The following is a 22,312-nucleotide window of genomic DNA, read 5'->3' as shown; positions in this document are numbered from 1 at the left end:
GACCCTTTGACTTGTACGTGTTTTGTTTTAAAAAGATCTTTTTACAACTGCACTGAAAAAGCATAACATTGATATGTAAAACTTTGAAGAACAAGAACAAACGAATCATCCCAAGTAACAGGGTGGAGAAAATGCAAAGCTAAAAATAAAATGAACAGAAAATAAAAAAAAGTATTTAATTTTACCTCCTTAGGTTGACATTCAACATTTTCTCCTTTCACTGAAACTTTGCTGAAAAAAAACAGACTGTTAAACATTTAAAAGCCTATCTGGTATGGTTTCTGTGGAAAGAGCCTTACACGAATCTTGAATTTTTGGGAAAGGAGGCATACTAGCAGACAGAAAGGCTGCAGGCTTGCGCACACATATGCTGTACAGTTGCTCGGTGACAGGCCAGATAAACAGTGAGTCACAGAACTCCCTGCCAAAACCCCATACCACCATTTTCCATCTTCCAGTACAACCACCCGTTCCTCTCTCCGCTTATACTTTCCAGCTCTGCATCATTCCAGAGACTCCATTATAATCTTGCTCAATGCCTATGCCTGTTTTTCCTTTTCCCTCATACAATCCCACAACCTGTGAGAGCATTGTGTGTGTGTGTGTGTGTGTGTAACCCTTCAGGTTTATAAAGAAAGAGAGGAAGGGTATCTCCCCGTTTCCTCAATTTCACCATGGAAAGAAACACAAATGAGAAACAGGGGCAATCCGCCCATTGCTCCATTGCTAGCTGGTTTATATTGTGACTCAGTGGGGAAGAATGTGGTGGGATGGGCTTGAAGGAGTTATTAATACCTCTTTTCCTCGGGTCCGTTAAGTTTTCTAAAGTGCAAGTTCAGGCCTTCGACGTGATCTCTTTATGGAAGACGATAACATCCCCCTATTTGGACTTTTCTTCAGGGCTGGTTTCAGTCCTGAACTCTGAAAGTTTCCCAGTGTGTGTGGTGACAGAGTAACAGAGGCTGTGTGAACATGCAGGCATTTGAGATCCACCTCATAAAAATTGAGCAAGTAAACACAAATCATTATAATCATCTGCAGCTTATGCTGAAGCTCCTAACAAATTCCTTAAACAAAACCAGGTGGTTAAAGTATTTGAGGGTAAAAGAAAATGCAAATGTATTGTCTATTAAACAGAGAAAGAACGTATTTTAGTCAATGTCAGTATAACAATATTCTCTTGGGACACAATGGCATGTCATTTTCCATAAGCCTCTTACCAAGCGTCTGAATGTGTTCACATACTCTCTCTCTATGTGAACTATAACACATTTATGAGGGAAAAAAGGAGTTACATAAAGTCACCAAACACGTGGCAGTCTCTTGACTACATAGCAACCACAGAGACGAGAAAACATGTCGTGGACACCGCCTCCACGCCGGGATTCCCTCACAGACCAGCACACTGGGGTCTGTTTGTACGTCACCATGCCTACATGGGGAATTCCTCACAAAGATGCCCCACAAACAGGATGCTAGCAGGGCTAGTTATTTCACATTTTCAGAGTGCGTCCTCTGGTGGACATTTACAGAGACCGCACTGTAATCAGAAGTAGGACATTATAATTCGTTTATCATTTTTAACCCATTGTAGTGGTTAGTTTATGAGAATATTCGACGGTAAGTGTCAAAGAGTGCAGACTCTTCCACACTAAAAAACACATCTCATTTTCAAAAGTTTAAAACCCTATAAAGCCTACTGTCTGTACCATATTTTGATCGACATGATGACATTAATGAAATAGAATGTATCACAGAATGTATCAACAATACTTCCAAAGTCAAACAATATTTCCAATTACCGTTAAAAGAGAAAGATACATTTAAATAGCTTTTTTAAGAACAAAGAAAAGATGATTAAAAGAACACACACACACACACCAAAACAAGTATTAATCACGGAACATGAAAGATCTCATGCTGCCAGTATTTTACTGTAAAATTTACAGTAATTTTTTAACAGTGTTTCTTCAAAAAAGAAATAAATTTTTTGTTATAATAATTCTTAATGATTTGATTAAATGTTCTACTTTACATAAGAAATCTATAAAAGTAGGTATTTTCTTAAGAAACCTTTGTTTGTGAAAATAGAATTTTGCCACCAGGATAAGAAAGTTAACAGATTCTAAAGCTTTGTTTTGGTTTTCAAAAAAGCAAACAACATCCTTAACATGTAAATTACAGTTCAATATTAACTTTAGAAAAACAATAGGAACTCAAATCTTTCCAGAAAAGTGATGAAACATTACATGAGAAAAATAAATGACAAATATCTTCACTTTCTTTTTTACAGAAGGTGCATATATCAGCTACATCACAAAATTTTGACACAAGAGCATTACAAGGGTATATATTATGCAAAATTTTAAAATGCACTTCTTTCACTTTATTGGGTATACAGTATTTACATGGTAATAACCATGTTTTCCTCCACTGAATGTTATCTATTTTAGAACCCCCCAAAAATTTCCCCTTTGGAGAAATCGAGATTGAGAAAGTTGACGAATAAATTTATTATTACATTCTTTACTTAAAAGCGAAACACCTCCCAAACATAACTGTGAAAGTTGTTTTGAGCATGACTCATGGGAAAGGGAAGCTTTCATCAGACATATTAATCCATCAGGAATCGCCTTTATAAAAGTAGATTTTTTAAATGGAACAGGACATTGATGGATATTCATAAAACATTCATAAGATAACAAATCACCATTACAGTGAAAAATGTTTTTATTAAACCATTTATCAAAGAAGACTAATCTATTTCTAATTTTAATATCCAAATTATTCCATAAGATGGTTTTGCGGGGAAAAGTTGTGGTTGTAAACCAGTTTCCAGGCTAACAAAGCTTGTTGATGAAATCTGGCCAGTTTAACAGGTAATTTTGATTGACATGATGAGAAACCTGTTGTAAACAATCGTCTACATTCTGCTCTCTGATTGGTAGTTCATACCTTTTCAAGTAAAAGTTTTTTGTTGTTGTTGTTGTTTTTAGAAAACCATGCTAAAAAATATTTGTGCTCATTTTGGGCCTTTGCATAAAATTGTTGTGATAAATAAAACATATATGCAAACTTTTTAAATATATATATATTTAAAATAAGAGACGTAGAGCCACAAATCTAGGCCCTAGCCCGGCCCGTGTCCGACAGCTTGTCAGAATTTACGGCCCGAGCCCGACTGGAGTCCATTTTTTTCACACCTTTTCAAGTAAAGTTTTTGTTGTTGTTGTTGTTGTTTTTTATTTTTAGAAAACCATGCTAAAAAATGTGTGTGCTCATTTTGGGCCTTTGAATAAAATTGATGTGATAAATAAAACATATATACAAAATAAAAAAAATAAATAAAAAAATAACAATAATATATATATATAAAGGTATGAACTACCAATCAGAGAGCAGAATGTAGACGATTGTTTTGTTTACAACAGGTTTCTCATATATATATATAATAAGAATTCTAGGGCACCTTTAAGGTTTCAAATAAGTTTTGGAAGAATACAGTAAAATTATTCTGACCTGTGCTTATTAAAATATACAAAAGAATAAGTGAGCATATAAATTTGATTGCATTTTAAATGAGTAAAAAAATCTTGCTGATAGTGGCAAATTTAAAAAATGTTAGCATTTGGGGTAAAAGTAATTAGTCTTTAATATGGCATAAATACATTTTTTTTTTTTGTAAATATCCCTGACAAGATTGTTACACTCAATGACATTTTCATGGGTGTCTTCTGTAAATCATGGTAAAAATGTATGATACTTAATTTTTGCTCAGAAAACAAACAAACAAACAAACAAATTAAACAGGACATATTCTGATATATTGAAAAACAACAACAACAACAACAACAATTCAAAGCTGTATTACACTTATTGTTTTGATGCTTGAAACCCCTTTTTCGTCTTTGACCCATATATATTGTTTAAAAAAAGATTTTTCTGACTATTATTTAACAAGTCAGGTTTTATACGGTTTAATTAAGTGTTCTATAAAAAAATAAAACAGCTCAGTGTAATACGAAATTTTACTGTAACTTTCAGTACTCAAAAGGCATTGGAAATAAATAAATTAACATTATATTAAGGTACTTCAAAAATACATGCATGTATTTATCATAGACTGTAAAAAAATAGGTATTTATCTGAACTCAACTTTTATTTTGAAATGAAGCAGTAGACACCAGACAGACATGTTGGAAGTTTCCGCAGGGATGTGTTGATGTGGCTGGATTCCATAGTCTGCCGCTAAAGTTGTAACTTACTGTAAACATTATTCATGGATAACTCCGGTAAAGAAAAAGAAGCCATGGCTCTGATGGCAGAAGCCGAAAAGAAAGTTAAATCCTCGCAGTCGTTCTTTGGCTCTCTGTTTGGGTAAGTTTTCTAACTTTTAATATACTGCTGACAGGCAAACCGGGTAAACAGATAGTTAGCATGCTAGCCAGTTAGCTGTCAAACACAAACTTTATGTAAGTGAATATCATAATGAAATAAAACTCTAAAAACATTTTCTTCTGTCATATGAGATTGTTTGGATATCCATCGTAAAACCACATTGAATTTTAATCGTCTGAAAGTTTAGTTTAGTTAGAGCAACGGCTAATTGTAATAAATCTAAATATTGTCAGTATAAATCTTTTGTCTGTGTAAATCTAACGTTATATCTGTGTCTCTATGTTGTAAAGGTTGAGATTTAGTCTTGTGATCTGGCGCTGTACTTTCATAAAAACTAATGATGAAATAGTCTGGCGATGAGACAGTGAAATGAAGTCAGCTGACATTCACTTGAGCCCGTTACAACATTACTGAACATGAACGATGATCAACACCAAACCCGTAATGGAGGTATATATACACACTGCCCTCCAAACGTTTGGAAACGCCCTAGAAAAGTGGGGTTTTGGACAATATTGGCATGAATCCTTTTTAATTTGTGATAATTTTGCACTGATAAGGGTCAACACAAACTATGAAAACCTATTTTATTACATAAACAGTTTATACATAGAAAAAACTTAGCTTTACGATACATAAAAATATCTACCATTAGCAGCTATCTGACCTAAACTGGGTTCTAATTGGTTCATTGTATTCGAAACTTAATTGGCAATCAATTGTTGAAGCTATTAAGGTGTGCTGAGCCAAAAATCTTTTACAAACCTGGGCCAAGTTTAAACCAGTAACCAGGCATCACAGCTGGCAAAGGGGCATCTCTGACTTTGACATGTATATATTGCCATTATTATGTAATCAAAATGAAAATAATTATTGCTGGTCTTCAATGATAATCAAGTTACTTTAATGTATTTGCACCAAAAAATAAGGATTTATGCTGATATCGTCCAAAACCACACTTTGCCAGGGGTGTTTCCAAACTTTTGGAGGGCAGTGTTTATATATATATCTATCTCTCTCTCTCTCTCTCTCTCTCTATATATAGATATAGATATATATATATATATATATATATATATATATAAAAGAGAGATCTAGATAGAGAGAGATATAGATATATATATATATATATATATATATATAGATATATATATATATATATCTATATATATATATATATATATATATATATATATATATATATATAGATAGATAGATAGATAGATAGATAGATTAGAAAAAACATGTGAGTATTAAAATGATACAGCAGGTTTTTGAGGAATGTTTATTGATGAATCTCTCAATCATTGTAATTGCATAATTCCAATTAAAACTACAGAGCTTTGAGGTGTTTCTCTAGTGAGCTCCATATTCTCACTATACCATACTATATGGGCAATAAAAGCCTGATGTATCAGATGTAATAAATATAACATATATTCAAACTTTTTTTTTGGATTTTTGAAAAATATTTAGTTTAAAGGTTCATTACACTATTCCATTTCAAAAGAATATATACAATATATGAACATTCATACCAACAAAATATATCAACTAATCAATACTAATTGTAATAATTTGTTCCCTTGTTTTAGTAAAAACTAAAAGAGGAAACAAATTAGTTCAACTTGGCCACGATTTACAAAAACGAGGGAACGAATTGCTAATTCATGGCCACGGTATACAGTACTGTGCAAAAGTCTTAGGCACGTCAGTATTTTCACACCCAAAAAAGGTTTTAAGCCAGTTATTTATATCTTTTGCTGTAGTGTGTCAATAGGAAATATCCGTTCACATTTCCAAACATTCATTTTGCCATTAATTGTAATAATCCAGTGAGACTTTTGAATACACAATAAGAACTGATAACGGCTCCATGTGGAGCACCGGCTGTTATCAGTCTTACTGTGTATTCAAAAATCTCACTGAAATTTTTTACAATTAATGGCAAAATGAATGTTTGGAAAGTGAACGGATATTTCCTATTGACACACTACAGCAAAAGATATAAATAACTAGCTTAAAACCTTTTTTGGGGGTGAAAATACTGACGTGCCTAAGACTTTTGCACAGTACTGTCAATATTTTTTTGTCCGCATGTCATGTGTGGCGCTCTTATGGAAGGCGATTGGTTTGAAATCATCATTCTAAGGGGCTGTTTACAATGTTGTAAACTAAAAACTGAACTTTTTATGCGTTTTGGCCGTTCATTTACAGTGTTTTGGGGTCCTGAAAATGCAAACTTTTAAAAAGTAAAAAAAAAAAAAACGTAATTTTTGAAAACGATACCGTTATCATCTGTGTAAACTACAAAAACGTGAATTTGTGAAAACGGTGATGTTGCGCATGTGTATTACGTGTTCAGTCTATATGCACGAAGTGTTTAATTACAAAGTGACATCGCCAACTACTGGCCTGGCTTGAATAATACAGCATTTTTAGTCGTTTTCGCGGATCCGTGTGAACGGGGATTGTTTTGACAATGTTGTTGCCTGTACGTGAAAAACATTTCCGTTTTTAGTACATTGTTTTCATGTTATATCATTATATTTTACCAGGGGCTCTTCAAAGATGGAGGATGCTTGTGACTTGTATGGAAGGGCTGCAAACATGTTCAAGATGGCCAAGAACTGGAGTGGTAAAGACATACACATTAACAAGTCTACTTGTGACTTTTGTCATTTTGTCCATTTTGTTCCATTTACATGAGTCAATGAAACAAAAATGCATTTCATTTCTAAATGAGAAAGAAGTTTTTGTGTGTTAAAGCTTATAGTCTATGTATGTCTATTTAATATTTGCATTTTGTTGTGTGAATGTGTTTGTTAGCTGCAGGAAATGCTTTCTCGCAGGCGGCCCTCCTACACCTGCAGATGCAGAGTAAACACGATGCTGCCACAAACTTCATTGATGCCGGCAATGCCTTTAAAAAATCGGACCCTCAAGGTATTCATCTGAATGTCACGTTCATTTATTTTCCATTTCTCAACATCCAGCTACTATTAACAAGTTAGCTTTGGGCCTCATTCATTAACTGTGCATTCACATGAACTTGTGTGTGAAATCTCAAACCTGCGTACAATTTTTCATGAACAAATCACGATTCAACTTTTGTAGTAAAATTTATTCTGAATTTTTACAAAAAATGTAGGAACAACTGAAACCACAAGCACACACAAAATCACCTACTCTGAGTGGCCTTATAAATTTGTTAAGATTAGGCCTAAATTTTATACATAGATATTTCATCTTGAGTACTTGTATATAGATAGACTTCTGGTCAAAAGACTTTTTTTTATGTTTTTGAAAAAAGTCTCTTATGCTCAAAAAAGCTGCATTAATTTAATCAAAAATACAGTAAAAGTAGTAATATTTTGAAATATTACAAATTAAAACAACCGTTTTGTTTTTTAATATATTTTAAATGTAATTTATTTATGTTGCGTTAAGTTTTTGCTTCTTCATATTTTTGTGGAATCTGTGATACACTCCCATTCAAAAATAAATACTTTTATTCAGCAAGGACACATTAAATTGATCAAAAGTGACAGTAAAGGCATTTACAAAAGATTTCTATTTTAATAAATGCTGTTCTAGTGAACTTTCTATTCATCAAACAATCCTGTTTCATGGTTTCCACAAAAATATTAAGCAGCAATAAATGTTTTCAACATGATAATAAGAACCATTATTAATAGAGCACCAATAAAAATAAGCAGCAAATCAGCATATTAGAATGATTTCTGAAGGAAATCTTCAGTGTCATGTGACACTGAAGACTGGAGTAATGATGCTGAAAACTGTAATAATATATAATATTTTACAAAATTAATGTTTTACTGTTTTAGATCAAATCCAGCCTTTGTAACATGAGAAACTTCTTTCAAAAACATACAGTTATAAGCATACAGTGCACAGTGGCATGAAAAAGTATGTGAACCCCTTGCAGAATCTGTGAAAATGAGAATTATTTTAATAAAATAAGAGGGATAATAAAAAATGCATGTTATTTTTTGTTTAGTACTGTCCTGAGTAAGATATTTTACATAAAAGATGTTTGCATTTAGTTCACAAGACAAAACAATAGCTGAATTTATTAAAATAACCCCATTCATAAGTATGTGAACCATTGATTCTCAATACTGTGTGTGGTTACCTGATGATCCACGACTGTTTTTATGTTTTGTGATGGTTGTTCATGAGTCTCTTGTTTGTCCTCAGCAGTTAAACTGAGCTCTGTTCTTCAGAAAAATCCTCCAGCTCCTGCAGATTCATCAGTTTTCAAGCATTTTTGCATATTTGAACCCTTTCCAGCAGTAACTATGTGATTTTGAGATCTGTGTTTTCATACTGAGGACAACTGAGGGACTCAAACACAACTATTAAAAAAGGTTCAAACATTCACTGATGCTCCAGAAGGAAACACGATGCATTAAGAGTCGGAGTGTGAAAACTTTTGAACCGGATGAAGATGTCACAATTTTTCTTATTTTGTTTAAATACCATTGTTTTTCATTTAGTACTGCCCTTCGGAACCAACAGAAGATACTTGCATGTTTCCCGGCAGAAAAATTAAGTGCAATCTACCTTGATATTTAAATTCAAAAGTTTTCACCCCCGACTCTTAGTGCATCGTGTTTCCTTCTGGAGCATCAGTGAATGTTTGAACCTTTAATAGTTGAGTTTGAGTCTCTCAATTGTCCTCCGTATGAAAACACAGATCTCAAAATCATACAGCCACTGCTGGAAAGGGTTCAAATATGCAAAAATGCTTGAAAACTGATGAATCTGCAGGAGCTGGAGGATTTTTCTGAAGAACAGAGCTCAGTTTAACTGCTCAGGACAAACAAGAAACTCATGAACAACCATCACAAAACATAAAAACAGTCGTGGATCATCAGGTAACCACACACCGTATTGAGAATCAATGGTTCACATACTTATAAATGTTTTTTTTTTATATATAAATTCAGCTATTGTTTTGTCTTGTGAACTAAATGTAAACATCTTTTATGTAAAATATCTTATTCCGAACAGTACTAAACAAAAAATAACATGCATTTTTTATTATCCCTCTTATTTAATTAATATAATTCTCATTTTCACACATTCTGCAAGGGGTTCATACTTTTTCATGCCACTGTATCTCTAGTGTGCAACATATGTTTGTTGTGAGTGACAAAAGACTGCAAAGCAGAGTTTGTATAGAGAGCTCTTATTTGGAGATGGTTTGAGTGTGTTTTAAGCAAATGACTAACCTCACACATGTGGTCATCCTTTTAAAATGAGGTTAAAAAAATTCATATGCATTGTGAATTAGGACATTTTTCATGACAAGTTCTCATGTGAGTACATATAATTCACACAATTACTAGTGAATGAGACCCTTTTTTTCCCTCTCACCAACAAAACCAAAAAATGTGTTCTTATTACTTTTGAGTTAATAGTTATCTAGCTAACTGCAGTTCATTGAGTCAGCTGTCTGTCATTCTCTCCACAGAGGCCATAAACTGCCTGAACAGGGCCATTGAGATCTATACAGACATGGTAAGAGTCTTTCGTAGATGGTGTTTTAAATACAAAATAGAGCTGCTTTTGCGGTACAGAATAATTTTGACTCTCTTCATCCATTTATCTTTTTGCAGTGAAAACCTGTTTTGGAATTTTTTCCAGCATATCCAAAGCAATTGTTTTATAAAACATATTGCAAGTTACTTAATACACCACTAGAGGGCACTGTAACACAATGCATGTGTTTTAGTGAGCAGTAACTCAGACTAAAATGTATGTTTGAGCTGTTTTAACTTAAAGCAACTTACTCTGACATATCTTAAAATATGTCAGTGCCTTTGTTTTGTCTCAAGATGCACACCAGTAATGTTTTTTTTTCTAAGGCACGTTTATAAAAACTACTTGAATGTCCTAATTTAATTAAGTCTATTCCTGGCTTAAGGGGATAGTTCACTCAAAAATGAAAATTTTGTCATCATCTACTCACCCTTAAGTTGTTCCAAACCTGTATGAATTTCTTTGTTCTGCTGAAGAATATTTGAAAGCATGTAAGCAATCAAACAGATCTCGCCCCACATTGACTACCATAGTAGGAAAAATAAATACTATGGTAGTCAGTGGAGGGCAAGATCTGTTTGATTACTCACATTCTTCCAAATATCTTCCTTAGTGTTCAGCAGAACAAAGAAATTCATACAGGTTTGTATCGAGGGTGAGTAAATGATGACAAAATTTTCATTTAAAATTTTCATTTTTGAAACCAGGCCTACAGGTCAAGTGATTAATCACTCATTAATGACAATATTTTGCTGATGAAACCACGGTCTCGAACATTTAATTTGCAATTATCCTGATCATATGGAATAATCTATTAGGAGCCCTCCATGGTCAAATGCCATGAGGTGCAACTCTCCAAAAAAAAACCCTCATAAAATCATATTTATGAATTATAGTCATTTAAGATATTTGTAAAACTGCTTGTTAAAATTTGATATTTTGAAATTGGATATGATTTGAAATTAGATATTTTGCTTGCAGAATTTGTTTTATCAGTATAATCTGCTATATCCCCCCCCAGTGTAATGGTGTAGTTTTTCGGCTGAAACTGTCCAGCTGAACTCAGGGAAGAAATTTAAGTTGTATTTCACCTGTGAAGTCTTCTTTGTTGGGTGGAATACCCATGGTTTTGTCTGACCTATATGTTTACTTTTGCCCAGGAGGAATGAACAAGCAGCACTAGAGATTGCACTGAAAACATGATACTTTCTATGTTTCGTGTTTCTCATCTTATAGGGTCGATTTACAATTGCAGCGAAACACCACGTTACCATTGCTGAAGTTTATGAGACTGAACTTGTTGACATTGACAAGGTCAGACTTTTTTTGTCACAATAATGGATCATTTTCTATTGTAAACCATATATAATCCATCAAGCTCATCCAAAATCTGAAAGATTTATTCATCTTAATTGGTTGTTGTACTTTATAACCTTTTCTTAGGCCATAGCTCACTACGAACAGGCGGCAGACTATTACAAAGGCGAGGAGTCCACAAGGTACTGCAGTTTTGAAGCTATTTTTAATCCTGTTGCTCAACTTAACGAACCTCAGTGATGATGTAGAGAAGACCAGTAGAAAATGGGTTACCTATAAATTGAAATCTTCTCCAGGAAATAGTTTAGATTAACTGTTAAAAGACTTGATACATAACAAGCATGTTTGCTGAAGGCAGACCTTCGCCCTATATCAGATTTACAGTTCTATTATTAAGCTATATGGCCTTGTAGGCAATATATGACACATGACCGTGTTATTCATCATTACATGACTCATTTTTCTGTAATTGTAACCGAGTCTTAATCTAGGACTGTGAAATAGTTTCTCATCGGTTCACTCTGTCTCTCATGCTAAAGTTCAGCTAACAAGTGCCTACTCAAAGTTGCCACCTACGCCGCTCAACTGGAGCAGTACCCTAAAGCCATTGAGATCTATGAACAGGTAAGCAAAAATATGACAGTTTGGTTTCAGTGCACTTGATCCCATAGGAGGTCCCATATAAGGGTCATAAAAGTTTAATAAGAAATATTTTCTATTTGGCCTCCATGTGTGGATAACGTAGATTTTTGAATATGGAAATGAAGGTAGCTGTTAAAGGGAAAGCAAGTCACCATTTTCTCACCCTAGTGTTGTTTAATGTCATATGCCCTTCTTTCTTTTTTGAACCACAAAAGGAGAATTTAAAGGGTTAGTTCACCTAAAAATGAAAATTCTGTCATTAATTACTCACCCTCATGTCGTTCCACACCCGTAAGACCTTCGTTCATCTTCGGAACACAAATTAAGATATTTTTGAAAGCAAGTTAATTAAAGCGGGGGTATCACACACAGTTTCTGCCAATCTTATGTTAATATTGAGTATCTAGAGTAACCATGCATCCTTCATGCCTCTGAAAAGTCTTTAGTTTTATCATATCTATAAAAGATAGATATGCTAAACCGAGTCTTTCCGAAAAAAAGCAGAGCTCCTGGAGGCGTGTCTGCCGCCAGTGCTGTGGGCGGAGCTAAAGAGTCACAAGCGCTCGCAGCTCTTGCGTAGAGATCGTCTGCTAGCTGCAACATGATTAAAAAATAAAAAGGGAACAAAAAACATTTGTGTTGTTTACATTTTATGCACTTGTGCACCACAAGTGCCTGTGATCTGCAAATCCAGCGCCGAACTGGGACTTGTTTACAAAGTATTCATCACCGACATACATGCACAACTCTGTTGCTGCCCTGGAAAAACAAACTTCATCCACTGTTCCCTTAATGCTGGGTTCTTTGGGAAGCTGAAAAAGGTAATCTTTCCCTCACAACCAAAAACACACCCCTTTGTTGACAGGAGCTGCATCTCATTTCGGAGGCTGCGTCCTTCAGAGGTCACATTTGAAGGCTGAATACTTCATCAAGGATGTCTTATTTAAGAAAAGTAACGGTAATAAAATTGACTGATATTCATTGTGAGGTGTAAAATACAGTAATTACTTTCTTATGTTGCAATCGAACGCTTAAATAAGACTGCCTCGATGATTTGTGCAGCCTTCAAAGGGTGCAGCCCCTGAATTGGGACACAGCCATTGTTGAAAAATCTCTCTCTTCCGTATCCTGAACGAAGCATGTTGATGGGCGTGTTCTTGCTCTTGCTCTTGCTCAGGGTGATGTGTGTGTGCGCTTATCAGGGAGAAGTGCCTATACAAGGAATTCCACTTTCGCGTCATACCGGCCATACTTGAAAAAACTCTCTGAAACCCGTTCCAAAACTGGAAGGACTGTATTTGGCACAGAAGTACTCAGTCATACGTCAAACTCGTGTTTTAAAACTTAAGCCATGTTTAGCATGAGAATGCAACTCTTTAACAGTGTAAATAAGTTAGAAAGCATGAAATAGCATTACACCCCCCTTTAACACTTTCAAACACCCAGAAAGTTACTAAGGATGTATTTAAAACCAGCTCATGTGACTACAGTGGTTCAACCTTAATGTTATGAAGCAACGAGAATACTTTTTGTGTGCCAAAAAAAAACAAAATAATGACTTTATTCAACAATATCTAATGATGGGCGATTTCAAAACACTGCTTCATGAAGCTTTGAAGCTTTACGAATCTTTTGTTTCGAATCAGTGGTTCAGTTCACGGTCCCTAAGGGCTGGCAAAACGTTTGAAGTGGCTGGAGCCACATTCACTAAAATGGCTGAATGGAATGAGATTTTCACTAAACTCAGCACACCTATGTAAGAGCTCATTCTGTGGTCACGTGAAAAAGGACATGGCAACTGGCCACTTGGTGGCACTATAACAGCAGAAAAACCTGAAAATGGCTATAACTACTTCACCGTTAGTCCGATTGACTTGAAAATTGGCACACAGTGTCTTTGTCCGAGGTGCCATGATAGTCTTTGAGGACACTGATGCATCGCTGTGTCCCACATCAACCAATGAAGTTTGAGAAACTATCAGACGAGGTTAACGGCGGCCGATCGGAATGAAACTCACTGGGCCTGTTTGACTCACAGCCCTAGAGGCCTGTGAGGAATTTGAAAGAAATCAGCCATCGCCATTTCACATGTGTAAAGGATTGTGTTTGACGCAATTTTTCACACAAACCCACGACATTCATACCACATGGTAAAACTCCTCATTCTGAGCAACTTTGCCTCTAGGACCGCCTCTGTCCATCAAATCATTTGTTAAATTTTGGAGATTATTTCAAAAACCCACTTTGGCGAACTAGTCCTAGGTTTTTGGCTCAACCTCGATAAAACAGGCATGGCCAAGCCTTTCGTTCCAAAACGAAAACTCAGAACTTCACATCATTATGTGAACACATATGGTTCTAAAGAAGCATGCATACTTTTATGGAGATCAGCCCATAGGTGGGACTATAAAAGGTGTAAAAATTATAGATTTTCTATGGTAAATTGCCTGTATAGAGTGCCCCAGGGATGACGCGTTTTTGTAGGCAAAATCCGGAAGCGAGTTAGCATTTTAGCACCTCCGGTTCCAACGCCGTCAAGTCTATGGGTTTTTTGAATGGGTTTTTGCTAAATCGCCTGAAATAAGGTCTGTGGTTAACAAAGCCTCTAAATACTTTCACGTTTTGATCTATGATATAAAACACACCAGTTATAACCCGCTTGTGATTTTTAAAACTTTTACTGTGTCTTAAAATTGGCGGTTGCTAACAAATTGCTAAAAGGGACTACTTCCTTTGGCGGGGACTTTAGACGTCATCATGACAAACAGGACATTTGGACAGCATTTCTCATGAAAAAGTGGATACATAACATTCAAAACAGCACAGATTATAATCAGTGAGCATGTTTTTAAATAAAGTTGTTTTTTTGAAATACAGTACGCTTGGTGGTGACGACGTTGATCCGCAACCATGGTGTGCTGTAGTCCGTTTATAGCCTACTGTTAGCCTTTTATATCTGACGACTTTATTTAGCCTTCAAAATCTATAAATGTTGTGTTCACTTGTAAAGATTATCTTGATAGACAAAATGTGTAAGTGTCGTAACCCTTTGTTAAACACAGAGATTATTTTCTGCGATTTTCCAAAAGTCTATGGGAAAAATGCATAGGCTTCCGATCGAAGGAACCCGTGCGCCGCTAACTTCCGGGTTGGCCTACAAAAACACGTCATCCCTGGGGCACTCTGGCTGTAAATGCTTCATCTATGCTCTAAGTGGTTACATGCTTGCTAAATAAAACATAATTCGTTTTTATGCAAGTGCTTAAAGGCCTTAAAGCACTTGATAATTGCTGCTTTGCAGCTATATTTTTTTTAAAATTTCTCCTTTTGTGGTCCTAAAAAGAAAGAACACGATACTGCATTAGAACAACACCAGGGTGAGTAAATGATGACTTATTTTTCATTTTAGGGTGAACTATCTCTTGAACATTTTATTGCATGTTTCACCAGTCAGAAAGCATCACATTTATACCACATTTTAGAACTGATATCACTTGTTCTCATTTTCTCAAATGAAGGCTGATCGAAGCTCATGTGTAGGTTTCATTATCTAACGAACAGATCTCAAGAAAACAGTCAGTTTAACCCCAAACTCACTATTTGTACTCTAGCTTGAAAAAGAAGTTGCATCTTTTTGCAAATGCAGATTTGGAGGGAAAAAGTTATTAAGCTATTTCTTTATTTGTGCTGGTGGGTTTCCAGGTTGCAACGCATGCAATGGACAGCACTCTGTTGAAATACAGTGCAAAGGACTATTTCTTTAAGGCAGCTCTCTGCCACTTCTGTGTGGACATGCTTAATGCTAAGGTATGAAACACCCCACCATTACGCTTTCTTTCAAACAGTCTGATGGAAAACAGCTGTCATTTGCAGTTCCCTGTAAAATTCCTTGTCTTTGACTCCCCCTCTCATAGCTTGCCCTCCAGAAGTATGAGGAAATGTTTCCAGCCTTTTCAGATTCACGTGAATGCAAATTGGTGAAGGTGAGGATGGCTCTCAGCTCAGTATTTATACAAATGTATTTTTATATTCTTCCCTGCTGAAAGTGGGTTTCAAGTTTGGCTTGTTGTGCAGTAATATTTATTAAAGTCCATACTATACAAATTGTAGTTATAGCTGTTTAAAACCAGTATGTTTAAACAAAACATATTGGTGATGTGAAAGTATTGTGAATAAACCACAATCATTTTGCCTGTGAAGCACATTGTGTCCCTGACAGTGGGATGATGGATGAATTGTGCTTAATATGTCCTTTTATGTTTTTAACAGAAACTTTTAGATGCCTTTGAGGAACAGAATGTGGATGCATATACTGATGCTGTAAGATGAGCCCTTATTTGCTCTTTCCTTTGTTTTCAACATATCTACTGATCTTTTGAATGTTAAACAATGCTGTGACCACACAGTTATGCTAGAAATTAGATAAACTTCCCTACTGGACATGCTGATAGTAGCCATGATTATTAGTAGCCATGATTCCATTCAGCCAGTTTATTCAGATGCCTGAGCCAATGATCCAAAATGATTGGGTATAATGACCTCAGAAGTGTCTCACATGATTGCCTTCACAAACAACTGACTTGTGAACGCAAGATAACAACATGTTTATCGAGTTTCTCCTGCTCGCTTTGGGACGCAAGTCATTGACTACATTTACATAGACAGCAGTAATATAATTATTGACCTTATTCTGAATGAGACGATATTTTGATTAAGGTGTTTACATGAGTTGCTTTTAGAATATTCATTTCATGTTCCCGTTTTACATGTTATAGAACATAGATCGATTAATGGTAGATGTCATTACGTCCCCATGCCACGCCGTCCGAATTTCTAGAATTTCACGTACCAACATAGTTTGTCTTCCTTATGGTACCATATATAGTTTTGGGTGTTTCATTTTTAATTTTATGAAAGCTTCAAGTGCAGTTAGTTATTTGTTATGCTATACATGTAAGTAGACAAATTCTTCAGCAAAAGGCCCCCTCTGTACTTTCATCCGGCAACATTTCATTCATGCCATTGCGACAAACTCCAGAGTTACTGGATGAGAGATTAGGTGAGAGGAATTTGTTTTGTGCCTTTTTCCTTGAATCTATGCTATCGTTTACCGTCAAACAGTTGATCATTGTCAGGTGTTTGTGTCCTGTGGCAAAATGCGGTGTGAACCCCCACTCGAGGTTAATAGTGTGAATAAGGCGTGTACATACATGTCAATAATGCGATTAAAAATAGGAATACTCCACATGTATTAATTCGATTTGTGTTTACTTCGAGTATGACTTTAGCCAGATTAAGGTAATCAGAAATTGCTGTTTACATGGTAGTTTCTTAATCAGAGTATTGTCTTACTAGGACAACAATATTCCGATATTATCCCATGTAAACGTACTGATTTATAACGTAGGATAAAAGATCCACAGTGGCTTCCCCGATTGCAGCAACTTTCATTGACCCCTATTGAAATCTTTAGTTTTCTTCTGCTGCTCTTGAGTCAATGGCAGCCCATAGAACCGTATGGTAAAAAAGTTATTAAATTTGGCACAATGATAGAGGACCGTCTGAAGTGTTACCATAGCAAATTTGGAGTCTCTACCTCAAACCCTTTTGCGTCACCAACAGTTCAAAGATTCTCTCATGTTTATGCTCATAACTTTTGACGCGCAAGTCAAACAAAATCCCACCAAACTTGGTATTTGTGATTACAGGCATGACTTGGTGGTACATGCCCAGTATTGTCACAGTGCCACCTACTGGTGCCAACATAGGAAAAATTGATATTTTTGCTTGTCCTAAAATCATGAGGATCTCCTTAGATTCCTTGAGGCATGCCGAGTTGTACGACATCCAATTTTCTTTGGTCAGCCATTTTGAATTTTCTTCATAAAACGCTGTTTTACAAACGCATGAATGTGTTGTTATGAAACTCTGTGTGAATCATTGAGGCCATGTTCTGCGAGGACCTGTAAAGTTCTAGATCAGTGGTCAAGTGATGTAATGAAATATATGAAAATGCTTATAACATATGAAAAATTCAACATATTGTCATTTAACTTACATCATTAGATTTGTAGGCTTATGCCGAGTCCTACAATACCAAATTTGCCATATTATATACCATACTTACTCTCCGCCATATTGAATTTTATTCAAAACCTACTTTTTCAAAATCATCCTACAAAATTTGTCTGATTTGTATGAAATTTGGTATGTAGCATCTACATACGGAGCCCCGGACGTGACATGCAGGAAAAGAATTGTAGGCTAAATCATGTGCGCACGATTTAATTATTTTTCTTGCATATCATGTGTGGGGCTCCGTATCTACAGACACTCATGACAAAAAGATTTTTGATACACCCAAGCATTGTTTTATACTGCATCAACAAATTTGACTGCGAGCACACCAAAATGGATATGCGGCTATATCTTTGCAAAAGTTTTGTGTATTAACACAAAGCTTTGTACATATCATCACAAGCATGACTTGTGGTGCATGCAGAGTTTTGTCATAGCGCCACCTACTGCTCAGAAGTTATAAAACATGTTATTATGTCATAAGTGCTTTAACTGATGTCATTTAAACAGCTTTATCCTAACCTCATTATTACAGATATCCACAAATATTTCCTTTTCTGCCTTTATTCAGCTTGACCCCGTAATTGCTGCTTGCAGCTATATTTATGTTAGATATTTTCGGCCGGTTTCCCATGAAGTGACGATTTTGTTCTCTTGAACACTTGGGATGTGCTTTATTCGCAAATGTTTCCAATTTTGCAAGCTAGTTAAATTCACCTTGTTGAATGGAAACAGTTAAGCCGCACAATACCAACTTTATAAGAGTAGGGGATCTTAATCAGTTTCACTGTCATTTATCTCCATCCGTCAGGTGAAGGAGTATGACACCATCTCACGGCTGGATCAGTGGCTCACCACCATGCTGCTTCGTATCAAGAAAACCATACAAGAAGACGAAAGCGACCTTCGCTAAGATCGTCCTTCTCACCTCTGCCCTGTTCCAATCGCTCTGCCTCGTGCCTTTAACAGTGTGACTTCCATACGATGGTTGACTCTCTTTTACCACCAGCTCAACTCTGTGCCTTAATTTCCTTGCTTTACCTCAGACCCCTCTCTCTCTCTCTCTCTCTCTCTCTCTCTCTCTCTCTCTCTCTCTCTCTCCATGATACAACATTGACATGGCCTTACTGCCAGACCACAAAGAACACTAAACAAATAAGGGCTGGTTGTTTAAATGTGATTTGAGGAAATTTTACATGAGAACTGAAACCAGCCACATTACTATTATGGGGTGCTGTGCACACCAAGCTTCAGAAATGCTTTGTCCTCTGGCTAAAATGGAGCACCTGTATCACTGAGCTCAAAAAAAGCCTTTTTTCATTCTGTGAACCTCTTTAGTTGCGGCATATATACTTTTATTCTTAGCGGAAGTACCATACCTTGCATTTCTGTATATTTTTTGCTTGCTGATTTCATGCATAGACTTATCTTGAAAAAATGATTAGAAATGCTGTTCCAGTTTTTTTTTTTTTTTTTTTTTTTATATATATATTTTGACATAAGGAGAAGAAAAAAAGAGTAAAAGAAGGACTGATTCAACCTATACAGTGTGATTTTATTTATTCTATAAAAAGGGAAGGACAATTGCTGGCCTGTTCTTGTAATGGGGTAAAATTGCTTTTGTTTTGTTGTTAAAGGTTAGAGTGATTTAAGGTATATTATTAACGTTTAAAATAATTACTTTCAACTGTGCTTAAATTGCCTCCCTGCTTAAAATCTAAAGATGTGTCTGGTTTCTATTATTAATAGAGCTGCATGTTTTTAATGCACCTGTATGAAAGGAAGTTTAGAGCACACAATTTTTTTCCATAGAACAACCACTTCCTCACCACACTGGAACAATTAGAGGGGTGACTTTGGGTCATTTTAACTTAACTCCATCAGGCGCACTAAAAAGCATGCTAATTTAATTTAATCCATCCAAAAACAGTGTAAAGTCTTCAGTTATGTAATAACTATAACTTATGTAATAATGTCTTCGGACTATTATTAACAATCCAGTTCGTCATTTCCTTAATTCTCCTCCCTCCGTTTAATATTAAGAACATTGGTGATATATGTTTATGTAAATGAAACATAATATCTTGTAGTTCCATTGATGTTTTAAAATTTTTACACAAATTGAAAAAAGAATAACACATTTCTTTCAAAATGAACAAAAACCTTCACCTGACGGTGTTAAATATGAAGCTGACCAAGGCCAAATTTACAGTATATGTAAATAGAATCATGAAACGACATTAAAAGAGTTCCACATATGCAAAACAAAAAAAAACATTAAATCACATTATATAGACTTTTTGAGAGCAGTTGTCAACCATCAAACATGTTGTACACAGTGGAGCAATTTTGTTTGTTTTATTCCTTAGTTAAATGCCTTATAATAAACATATAAAAAATGTCAAGATTTATACCAGAACTATTTACAGAAAATAATACACTGCCATGACGGAGTTGACATGTTAAAGCTGTGACTGTAGAGACTTGAATATTGTCTGTTTAAAATATAAAACAAATATATAAAACTTCCAGTACTGTGTGTCCAGCTGTGAGATCCACAATGAGCAGGAAACAATAAGTGCTCCTCAGAGTTGAAGCTGTCTGACACTGCCTGATTTATTCAGAATTATAAAAAAATCCTGATGGATTTGACGCAAAGTGAGGACACAACTTTGATAGCCATTTTTTAATAGAAAATATATTTGAAGATTTACTTTTTATATTGTTTGATATCTTAAAGATCTGACTTTTATTTATATATATACACAGGTGCTGGTCATATAATTAGAAAATTTATTTCACTAATTCCATTCAAAAGTGAAACTTGTATATTACATTCATTCATTACACACAGACTGATATATTTCAAATGTTTATTTCTTTTAATTTTGATGATTATAACTGACAACTATGGAAAATCCCAAATTCAGTATCTCAGAAAATTAGAATATTGTGAAAAGGTTCAATATTGAAGACACCTTCACTCTCTAATCAGCTAATTAACTCAAAACACCTGCAAAGGCCTTTAAATGGTCTCTCAGTCTAGTTCTGTAGGCTTCACAATCATGGGGAAAACTGCTGGCTTGACAGTTGTCCAAAAGACGTCCATTGACACCTTGCTCAAGGAGGGCAAGACACAAAAGGTCATTGCAAAAGAGGGTGGCTGTTCACAGAGCTCTGTGTCCAAGCACATTAATAGAGAGGAGAAGGGAAGCAATAGGGATAACCGCACCCTGGAGAGGATTGTGAAACAAAACCCATTCAAAAATGTGGGGGAGATTCACAAAGAGTGGACTGCAGCTGGAGTCAGTGCTTCAAGAACCACTACGCACAGACGTATGCAAGACATGGGTTTCAGCTGTCGCATTCCTTGTCAAGCCACTCTTGAACAACAGACAGCATCAGAAGCATCTAAAGACAAAAAGGACTGGACTGCTGCTGAGTGGTCCAAAGTTATGTTCTCTGATGAAAGTAAATTTTGCATTTCCTTTGGAAATCAGGGTTCCAGAGTGCCAAAGCTACCAGTACCTGGTTTAAGGACCATGGTATCCCGGTTCTTAATTGGCCAGCAAACTCGCCTGACTCGCCTGAGAAAATCTAAGGGGTATTGTGAAGAGGAAGATGTGATATGCCAGACCCAACAATGCAGAAGAGCTGAAGGCCACTATCAGAGCAACCTGGGCTCTCATAACACCTGAGCAGTGCCACAGACTGATCGACTCCATGCCACGCCGCATTGCTACAGTAATTCAGGCAAAAGGAGCCCCAACTAAGTATTGAGTGTTGTACATGTGAAATAAATCAACTTTTTGATGATATTCTAATTATATAACCAGCACCTGTGTGTGTGTGTGTATTTATTATTATTATTATTATTATTATTTATTTTTTTAAACACTTTGGCAGTTTTACATTGTGACCTCATGCTGAGGACAGGTTAAATTACATGTGTTTCCAAATATAGAGTGTGCTTTTAAAATAATACTGAAGGAATTATTTAAAAGTAGCAATGAATGTTTTTTTTAAGTTTGTATTCTTTCTTTTTTAAAACATAAATGGGGCTTTTGTGTTTAGGACATGTTTGGTCTCTTTATCTCAAGAATCAGAGAACTGTTTGTTATAAGTCAGCAACACGTTCAAGCCCTCAAAATAATTTTGAAATGCTGTTGCAATTATTAATAATAATGACTTGTAAATAGTGCAATATTAATAGTGCAATTTCAGCAGCATCTCAGTGATTTGTTTCTAAAACATCTCTCTGTTTTATATCAGCGCGCATTAAACTCCCAAGAAAATGTGTTTAACAGTC

General features: G+C 35.5%; 1 protein-coding gene across 1 annotated transcript; it reads left to right on the top strand.

Annotated features, from left to right (window-relative positions):
- Positions 1–4,188: 4,188 nt before the first annotated feature.
- Positions 4,189–19,206, top strand: napab (N-ethylmaleimide-sensitive factor attachment protein, alpha b). Its single transcript, XM_067389703.1, has 11 exons — positions 4,189–4,377; positions 6,957–7,036; positions 7,228–7,344; positions 9,899–9,945; positions 11,203–11,280; positions 11,410–11,465; positions 11,823–11,907; positions 15,628–15,732; positions 15,840–15,908; positions 16,195–16,245; positions 18,815–19,206. Exons 1-11 carry the CDS (start codon positions 4,280–4,282, stop codon positions 18,914–18,916), a joined length of 888 nt encoding a protein of 295 aa, XP_067245804.1. The 5' UTR covers positions 4,189–4,279; the 3' UTR covers positions 18,917–19,206.
- The last annotated feature ends 3,106 nt before the right edge of the window (positions 19,207–22,312 follow it).

Source organism: Chanodichthys erythropterus, chromosome 7 (genome assembly GCF_024489055.1).
Source record: "Chanodichthys erythropterus isolate Z2021 chromosome 7, ASM2448905v1, whole genome shotgun sequence".
Classification (NCBI taxonomy): Eukaryota; Metazoa; Chordata; class Actinopteri; order Cypriniformes; family Xenocyprididae; genus Chanodichthys; species Chanodichthys erythropterus.
This window is presented reverse-complemented; position numbering and strand designations above follow the sequence as displayed.